We start from the raw sequence: 10,000 nt of genomic DNA, 5'->3' as shown, positions 1-10,000 counted from the left end.
GTTACCTCTGTACTACCCAGGAGGCTACTGAGTGTCAATCAATCAGTCAATTGAGATTTGCGAAGTTCTTGCTTCGCCCGGGCCTTCTCTATATGGCCCGGCCTGTGTCAGCTTTTTATGGCTGTCTCATTTTTGTTCTCTGATACTCGGTGCTTGCCGTGGCGGTGGGACTGCCAGCAGGCGCTCCTGTCGCCATGGTGTGAGCATATCGCATAACTTCTTTACCAGCACGACGGCTGTTGTAGGCGGTCCCTATCTCTAGAATTGTGTATGCTCACTCTTCTCTAAGTATACTGAGTGTCAGATTCCTGATGACATACACACTGTATGATTGATGACATGGTGACAAATTATTGATGATTGATAACATAGTGACAGATTCTTGGCGACTAATGATATAGTGAAAAATAACTGATGACTGATGGTTTTTTGACAGTTTCAAGATAACATAAGCTGAGCTTCGACCTTACCCGCCGTGGTGCCCAGCCACAGCAGTAACCTCCAGGCGACAATTGCAACTTCTCGCGCCTGGGCGGGGCGTGAACCACCGACCCCTCGGATGAGAGGCCGGCACGTTACCACTGTACTCGCTAGGGGGCTGCCTGAGGACTAGTGTCATGGTGACCGATCATTGATGATTGATGACATGGTGTCAAATTCCTGGTGGTTGTTGTTATTATGACATTCCTGATGACTGATGACATGGTGACAAATTCCTGATGACAGACGGCATGGTGACATATTCGTGATAACAACTACTTTAATAACTGATAATGTATTGATAATTAATCCGGAATTCTTGCATCAAAACAATCATCACCTTACGGCCGCCCATAAAATGAATAGATAAATAGATATAGAAATAAATAAGTGTGTTTATTGGCTAACAAATAAATAAATATATACATGAACAAACGTATGAATAATAAATAGATAGATAATAATAAAAAAAATAAGAAAGCAAGAGAGAGAGAGAGAGAGAGGAACACCCTGTGGCAGACACGGGGGGGGGGGGGGGGGATCCCGTAGGAGGTACAGAAGTCGGAGCTAGGGCTCTACCCCCCCCTCCCCCCCCAACGCCCCAGGGAGGACTTTCACGCCCCAGTTACTCGGCCTGAGCTTCCCTAAGGTTATCCTCACGCCCACCTCCGAGGAACTGCGGTAAATGGAGACCTGTTTTCTCCTTTTTTTTCTTGTGTGTGTGTGTGTGTATGTTTTTTTTTTTTTTTTTGTCGTGGTTAGTTTCGTTTTTTCTTGTTCTTTTTTTTATTTTTTTTTCGTTTTTTATTATTTTTTTTCCGGTTTTTGTTTCATTTTCGTCTTCTTTTTTTTCGTTTATTTTTCGGTATTTAGTTTTACTTTAGTGTTTAGGGTTTTTTTTTTATCGTTTCGTGTTTCCTTTTTCTCGTCTCGTTTTTCCTTTTTTTTCGTGTCGGTTTTATGTTTTCGTTTACTTTTTCCTTTTTTCGTATGGTGCTGTTGATGATAATTACTATTATTATCATAATTATTATTATCATTATCATTATCGTCATCATCATCATCATCATTATTTTTATAATTATTATCACAGGCAAACGCAGACAGATAGATAGATAAATAGAAAGACAGATAGGCAGATAAACAGATAGACTGACATACAGATAGACAGACGGATAGATAGATAGACAAAGATGCACATAGACAGATAAACAGGCAGACAGACAAACAGACGGACAATAATCTACTTCACTAACAACGGTGAAGCTAACGTAACATACATAAACATCTCAGGAATAGATGTTTTGATAACAAGTTTACGATTATACAAGAACATTGCCTTACAGACGAAATTATTAAAGGGAAGTATAACAGATAAGAAACAGATAAACGTTTACATGTAGCTGTGTTTGCGTGCGGAATTGTGCGGCGAAACAGAGGATGAGAGAGAGAGAGAGGGAAGAGGGAGAGAGAGAGAGAGAGAGAGAGTGAAAGAGGAGGAGAGAGAGAGAGAGAGGAGAGAAGGAGAGAGGAGAGAGAGGGGAAGATGAAGAGAGAGAGGGGAAGAGAGAGGAGAAAAGAGGGAGAGAGAGGAGAGAGAGGAGGAGAGAGAGGAGGGAGAGAGGGGCGGTGAAAGGAGAGGAGAGAGAGAGAAGCGAGAGAGAGAGAGGGAGAGCAGAGAGAGAGGAGAGAGGGAGAGAGGAGAGGGGAAAGGAGATGACGAGAGAGAGAGGGAGGAGAGAGAGGAGAGAGAGGAGAGAGTGAGAGAGAGAGAGAGAGAGGAGAAGAAAGAGGAGAGAGAGAAGGAGAGAGAGAGATGGAAGGAGAGAGAGAGAGAGAGGAGAGAGAGAGAGATGGAGAGGAGAGATGAGGAGGAGACGAGGAGAGAGAGGCGAGGGAGGTGAGAGAGGAGAGGGAGAGAGGGAGAAGAGAGAGGGAGAGAATGGAGAGAGAGGAGGGAGAGGAGAGAGAGGAGAGACGTGGAGATGGGGAGAGGAGAGGAGAGAGGAGAGAAGAGAGGAGGAGGAGAGAGGAGAGAGAGGAGCGAGGGAGAGAGAGGAGGAGAGAGAGGGGAAGAGGCAGAGAGAGAGAAGGAGGAGAGAGAAGAGAGGAGAGAGAGAGAGAGGTGAGGGAGAGAGGAGAAGGAGGGAGAGAGTGGAGAGAGAGAGGCGAAGGAGAGAGAGGAGAGAGAGAGGAGGAGAGGGGAGAGAGAGGAGAGGGAGAGAGGAGGGAGAGGAGAGAGGAGAGAGAGATAGGAGGAGGAGGAAGAGGAGGAGGGAGAGAGAGAGAGAATGGAGAGAGAGAGGGAGGAGAGATGAGAGAGAGAGGAGGGAGAGAGAGCGAGAGGAGGAGAGAGAGAGAGAGGAAAGAGGAGAGAGAGAGAGGAGAGAGAGAGAGGGGAGAGAGAGAGAGAGGAGCGAGGGAGAGGAGAGAGGAGATGAGATGAGGGAGAGAGAGGAGAGGAGGGAGAGAGAGGAGAGAGAGAGAGGAGAGAGTGAGAGGAGGAGATAGAGTGGAGAGCGAGAGGGAGAGGAGAGAGGGGAGGAGGAGGAGAGCGAGAGAGAAGAGAGAGGAGAGAGGATGAGCGAGAGAGAGAGAGAGAGGAGAGAGGAGGAGGAGAGGAGAGAGAGAGAGAGAGAGGGGGAGAGAGAGAGAGTGAAGAGGGAAAGAGAAGAGAGTAGAGGAGAGGAGAGAGAGAGAGGGGAGAGAGGAGAGAGAGAGAGGTGAGGAGGAGTAGAGAGAGGAGGAGAGAGAGAGAGAGAGGAGATGAGGAGAGCAGAGAAGGAGGGAGAAGAGAGAGAGAGGAGAGGAGAGAGAGAGGGAGAGGAGAGAGAGAGAGAGGGAGAGAGAGGAGGAGGGAGAGGAGAGAGGAGAGTGGGAAGAGAGAGAGGAGGAGAGAGAGAGAGAGAGAGAGGAGGAGGAGAGAGGAGAGAGGAGAGGAGAGAGAGAGAGTGAGAGAGAGAGAGTGGAGAGATAGGAGAGAGGTGGAGAGAGAGGAGAGAGAGAGAGGAGAGAGACGGAGTGAGAGGGAGGAGAGAAGGAGAGAAGAGAGGAGAGAAGAGAGAGAGAGAGAGAGAGGAGAGAGAGAGAGAGAGGAGAGGAGAGAGAGAGAGAGAGAGAGAGGAGAGAGAGAGAGAGAGAGAGAGAGAGAGTGAGGAGAGAGAGAGAGAGAGAGAGGGGAGAGAGGAGAGAGAGAGAGAGATGAAGAGAGAGAGAGAGGTGAGAGGAGAGAGGAGAGAGAGAGGAGAGAGGTGAGGAGAGAGAGAGGAGAGGTGAGGGGAGAGAGGAGGGAGAGGGAGGGAGAGAGATGAGAGGGAGGAGAGTGAGGGAGGGAGAGAGAAGAGGAGGAGAGGGAGACGAGAGAGGGAGAGAGAGATGGAGAGTGAGTGAGAGGAGGAGAGGGGAGAGGAGAGAGAGAGGGAGAGAGGAGGGAGTAGTGGAGAGAGAGAGAGGAGAGAGAGGAGAGAGGGAGTGGAGAAGCGAGGGAGGGAGAGAGGAGTGAGAGGAGAGAGGAGGAGAGGAGAGAGAGAGAGGAGGGAGGAGAGGAGAGAGAGAAGAGGGAGGAGAGAGGAGAGAGGAGGATGAGGATGGTGGGAGGGGAGAGGAGGGAGGAGAAGGAGAGAAGTGAGAGAGAGAGAGGAGAGGGAGAGAGAGGAGAGAGAGAGGGAGAGGAGAGGAGAGGTGGGGGAGGAGAGAGAGGAGAGAGAGAGAGACAGATGAGAGAGAGAGGAGGAGAGAGGGAGAGAGGGGAGAGAGAGGAAGGAGATGAACAGGAGGAGAGAGAGGAGAGAGTGAGAGAGAGAGAGGAGAGAGGACAGAGAGAGAGATGAGAGAGAGAGAGAGAGAAAGAGAAAGAGTGAGAGAGAGAGTGAGAGAGGAGAGAGAGAGAGAATGTGTGTATTGGTTTTTGAGTAGTCTCTCTCTCTTCTTTCTCTCTCTCTCTCTCTCTCTCTCTCTCTCTCCCTCTCGCTCTTTTCTCCTCTCTCTCTCTTTCTCTCTCTCTTCTCCTCTCTTTCTCTTCTCTCTTCTCTCACTCTTCTCTCTTCTCCTCTTTCTCTCTCTCTCTCTTTCTCCTCTCTCCTCCCTCTCTTTTTCCCTCTCTCTCTCTCCTCTCTTTCTTCTCTCTCTCTCCTCTCTCTCTCTCTCTCTCTCTTCTCTTTTCTCTCCTCTCCTCTTCTCTCTTCTCTCTTCTCACTCTCTCTCCTCTCTCTTTTCTTCTCTCTCTCTCTCTCTCACTCTCTCTCTCTCCCCTCTCTTTTCTCTCTCTCTCTCTTTCTTTCTCTCTCTCTTCTCTCTGTCTCTCTCTCTCTCTCTCTCACTCTCCTCTCTCTCTCTCTCTCTCTCTCTCTCTCTCTCTCTCTCTTTTCTTTATTCCTTTCTTCTTTCAGGCCGCGATTATTACCCCCTTCTCCCTTTCCTTTGATATGCAAGGGAGGGTTATATAAGCAAACAAGCTGACTGGGAGACTGGCAGACGGCAGATAGGTAGAGAGAGAGCGGTGTTGTCATAATTATTGTCTCTGTTATCACGGAGAGAAGGAGGGGGGGGGGGGGGAGGCAGAGAAAGAGAGAGATCTAGAGAAGAGAAGAGAAGAGGAGAGAGAGAGAGAGAGAGAGAGAGAGAGAGAGAGAGAGAGAGAGAGAGAGAGAGAGAGAGAGACAGACAGACAGACAGACAGACAGCTAGATAGATAGAGAGAGATAAACCCAAACGCAGACCAAACGAAATATATATGAAAAAGGGAGAAATAAAATACAAAAATGAAGAGAATATATATAACAAGGCGTGGAAATCAACAGAAATAGAGAGAGAATAGAGAGAATGGAAATTTACGTTGAAAGGAGAACTTTTTATCGAACAATTAAACAGTAACGTAGATGTCTAGTGCACTGACAGCTATTCAAGAGCTATTATAACCCTGACCTAAAAAAAAAAAAGAAAAAAAAAATATATATATATTTTTTTTTAACAAACTCACAAGTACATATTTGTTTTAGGCGTTCAAATAATTCACTTTGACATAAATTTACATTTTCATCCCCCAAAATAAATAAATAAATAAATAAATAAAAATTAATGGCAGTTAACATTATATATCGGATTTGTGATACATATATTATGACTTATATAATCTTATCGAACTTAAATGCGAACTTAAATCGAACTTAAACATTAATCAACTTTGGCCTTAGAGTATATCTCTGACTTAAGGTACGGGAACGTATATGACATGACACACTGAGCCTGCATTTTGATAGTTTGATATTGTCATGCACAGAAAAGGCTTGAAGAAGAGTACATGACATTTTGATATTTTGAGATGGAAGGGATGTAAAACCTTGTAGATTATTTTTGAAAGTGATTGATGTGAAAGGGAGTGAGAGCTATAGATAGAAGATAAATAGATAGATAGATAGATAGAAGGACATAGATAACTGGTAGGTAGGTAGATAGGTAGGGAGGTAGGGAGGAAAAGGATAAATAAACAAAGAGCAGGAGCGAAACAAAGAGACAGAAAGATAGATAGATACATAAAGAGAGAGAGACAGACAGAGACAGACAGACAGAGAGAGAGAGAGAGACGGAGACACACAGACAGACAGAGAGAGAGAGAAACAGCCAGCCAGCAAACCAGAAAGGCAGACAAACAGACAGAGAGATGTATTTTAATACTAGACAGAACAGACCACACCACACCTGGTTTCACTTGCCACGCCACACCTGGTTCCACTTGCCACTTCCTCTGCCAAAAGATTTCCTAATATTCCCTAATGATATTTCACATGCCTTACTGTCAGCTTTACGACATAACAAAACAAAGGGAAAATTAAATAAGCATCTGATGTAAGATATAAAAAAAAGATTATATAACTTCAGAAGGTTAAATGATTTGTGATTTTACTTGACTATGGTTTGGTTTATCGGAGTGGAAGAAAGAGAGAAAGATAGAGAGAGATCAAACGACCGAGCAAGCGAGAGAGGGAGAGAGAAAGAGAGAGAGAAAGAGAGAGAGAAAGAGAGAGGAAGAGAACAATAACTCTACAACTAATAATTCGACCAACCACACACCAGCGACGATCCCACAAACAAAGTCGACATCTTGCCCCGCTTCGACGAGGCTCTGCAACCACACCACCAAATGCCCGAGTGAGCGCCCCAAACGGGAAACAGAACCTGCATTTGCAACTGTACGTAGGGTGCATCAGAAGAAACAAACAAATAAACAACAAAGCAACAAATATACAAGAAACAAACAACAAACAAACAAGGAGCAATAAAATACAAGTCCTGAGGAGTTAGATCCTCACGAGGCACTTAAAACAACGCAGATTCCCCCCCCCCTCCTTTCACCCCCTCCCCCTTCTCACGACACAATGCGCTTCAGTTCCTTTGCATGAACCGCCTGCAGGATGCCCCTCTCGCGTCCTTCCGGCTAGTTGAGGACCTGCACCAATAGGATTTACTTTTAGAAACCGTGAGAAAGATTCACACATAAGATTTTAATGGTGTATTATTATTATCATTATTGCTATTTACTTTTATGAATATATTGAGGGAGATAGACATTTGTTTTTACTTTTATAGAGGGAGAAGGCAAGGAAGATAATCACACAAGTTAAAAAGATAAAAGTAATGACTCTCTCTCTTCCTCTTGATTATTTTGACTCTGTCTTTTCTCATTCCCTCTCTCTTTGTCTGTCTTATCTTATCTATGTTTGCCTCACCTCTCTCTCCCTCTCTCCATCTCTCCTTCCTTTCTCTCTCTCCTGCTCCATATCTTCTCTATCAATGTGTGTATTTTGATAAATCAGTGAACAAAATAATGATAGAAAAACAATATTATCTAAAAAATAAATCTCTTTTCAAAACTTTTCATTTCCTGGTTATCATCTCCCCTCTTATCACTTATCTTATTTTCCTTTTTCATCTATTTTCGTTTTGTTTCAGGCTATTTCATGATGGATTTTTATTTGCGACAAATTTCTCTCGTTTATTTCGCGTCCAATTTCACATTTTCCCTTTTGCGTTATTCATCCCCACTCTTATATTATTTTTATTCATCATTTTTCCTTCTAAATTTTCGCCTCCTTTCCTATTCTCACTCGTCCCTTCCGTCTTATCTTTATTCGTTCCTTTCCTATCCTACGAGAGGGCCAAAGAGCATCTCATTTGGTCTCTTCAAAGGCCGGAAGAGGGAAAGATATGCAAAGAGAGATTTTATTAGAGGCAGAGGAAAAATGAGAATGAAAAGTGGGTAAGCTGAATGGTTTATATGTGTGGGATTGGGTAATCTTGTTAAGGTTATTGAGAGAGAGAGGGAAAGAGAGACAGAGAGGGAGAGAGAGAGGGAGGGAAAGAGAGAGAGAGAGGGAGAGAGAGTGAGAGAGACAGCCAACCAGCCAACCAGAAAAGCAGACAGAGACAGAGATAGAGAGATATTTTGATACTAGACTAAACAAACCACACCACTCCTACCACATCTGCCACGCCACATCTACCTATCTGCCACGCTACTTCCACTGCCAAAAAAAACCCTAATGATGTTTTTCATGCCTCCCTGTCAGCTTTACGGCATAGCAAAACAAAGGGAAAATTAAATAAGCATCTTTATGTAAGATATAAAAGAAAATAGGTTATATAACTTCAGAAGGTGAAATGATTTGTGGTTTTACTTGACTGTGGTTTGGTTTATTGGAGTGGAAGAGAGAAACAGAGAGAGAGAGAGAGATAGATAGAGCAAGCACAAAAGAGAGAGAAAGCGAAAAGAGAAAGAAAAAGAGCAAGCGAAAGAGAGTGAGAAAGATAGAGGAAGATAAAAATAAACACTCTACAACTAATAATTCGACCAAACACACAACAGTGACGACCCCACAAACAAAGTCGACATCTTGCCCCACTTCGACGAGGCTCTGCAACCACACCACCAAATGCCCGAGTGAGCGCCCCGAGTGGGAAACAGAACCTGCATTTGCAACTGTACGTAGGGTGCATCAGAAGAAACAAACAAATAAACAACAAAGCAACAAATAAACAAGAAACAAACGACAAACAGACAAGGAGCAATAAACTACAAGTCTGAGGAGTTAGATCCTCACGAGGCACTTAAAACAACGCAGATTGCCCCCCCCCCCCTCCTTTCACCCCCTCCCCCCTTCTCATGCCACAATGCGCTTCAGTTCCTTTGCATGAACCGCCTGCAGGATGCCCCTCTCGCGTCCTTCCGGCTAGTTGAGGACCTGCACCAATAGGATTTACTTTTAGAAAGCGTGAGAGAGATGCACACATTAGATTTTAATGGTGTATTATTATTATTATTATTATTGCTATTTACTTTTATGAATACACTGAGGGAGAAATTTTCGCCTCCTTTTCTATTTTCACTCGTCCCTTCCACCTTATCTTTACTCGTTCCTTTCCTATTCTACGAGAGGGCCAAAGAGCATCTCATTTGGTCTCTTCAAAGGCCGGAAGAGGGAAAGATATGCAAAGAGAGATTTTATTAGAGGCAGAGGAAAAATGAAAATGAAAAGTGGGTAAGCTGAATGGTTTATATGAGTGGGATTAGGTAATCTTGTTAAGGTTATTGAGAGAGAGAGGGAAAGAGAGACAGAGAGAGAGAGAGAGGGGAGGGAAGAGAGAGAGAGAGAGAGAGGGAGAGTGAGAGTGAGAGACAGCCAGCCAGCCAGCCACCCAGAAAGGCAGACAGAGACAGAGATAGAGAGATATTTTGATACTAGACTAAACAAACCACACCTCTCCTACCACATCTGCCACGCCACATCTGCCACGCTACTTCCACTGCCAAAAGATTTCCTATTGATGTTTTTCATGCCAAACTATCAGCTTTACAGCATAACAAAACAAAGGGGAAGTTAAATAAGCATCTTAATGCAAGATATCAAAAAAGGTTATATAACTTCAGAAGGTTAAATTTGTGGTTTTACTTGACTATGGTTTGGTTTATCGAAGTGGAAGAGAGAAACAGAAAGAGAGAGGTAGAAAGAGCAAGCACAAAAGAGAGAGAGAAAGCGAAAAAGAGAAAGAAAAAGCAAGCGAAAGAGAGAAAGAGAGGAAGAGAAAAAATACTCTACAACAAATAATTCGACCAACCACACAACAGGGACGACCCCACAAAGTCGACATCTTACCCCACCTCGACGAGGCTCTGCAACCACACCACCAAATGCCCGAGTGAGCGCCCCGAGTGGGAAACAGAACCTGCATTTGCGACAGTACGTAGGATGCGTCAGAAGAAATAAACAAATTAACAACAAAGCAACCAATAAACGACAAACAGACAAGGAGCAATAAACTACAAGTCACGAGGCACTTAAAACAACGCAGTTTGCCCCCCCCCCCCTTCTCATGCCACAATGCGCTTCAGTTCCTTTGCATGAACCGCCTGCAGGATGCCCCTCTCGCGTCCTTCTGGCTAGTTGAGGACCTGTACCACTATGATTTACTTTTAGAAAGCGTGAGAGAGATGCACACATAAGATTTTAATGGTGTATTATTATTA

The 10,000-nt window shown here is 44.5% G+C and overlaps 1 protein-coding gene across 1 annotated transcript in view; it reads left to right on the top strand.

Moving 5' to 3' along the window:
* The first annotated feature begins 9,431 nt into the window (after nucleotides 1–9,431).
* Nucleotides 9,432–10,000, top strand: part of LOC125031032 (nascent polypeptide-associated complex subunit alpha, muscle-specific form-like) — a 36,115-nt gene continuing 35,546 nt past the window's right edge. The window contains exons 1-3 of the mRNA XM_047621450.1: nucleotides 9,432–9,439; nucleotides 9,602–9,713; nucleotides 9,890–9,955. Of these exons, the coding sequence (XP_047477406.1) occupies nucleotides 9,432–9,439; nucleotides 9,602–9,713; nucleotides 9,890–9,955 (186 nt within the window). The remainder of the gene's footprint in view (nucleotides 9,440–9,601; nucleotides 9,714–9,889; nucleotides 9,956–10,000) is intronic.

This window comes from Penaeus chinensis, chromosome 12, assembly GCF_019202785.1.
Source record: "Penaeus chinensis breed Huanghai No. 1 chromosome 12, ASM1920278v2, whole genome shotgun sequence".
NCBI classification, from domain to species: domain Eukaryota; kingdom Metazoa; phylum Arthropoda; class Malacostraca; order Decapoda; family Penaeidae; genus Penaeus; species Penaeus chinensis.
The sequence above is the reverse complement of the archived record's forward strand: the minus strand, read 5'-3'. Positions and strand labels throughout refer to the sequence as shown.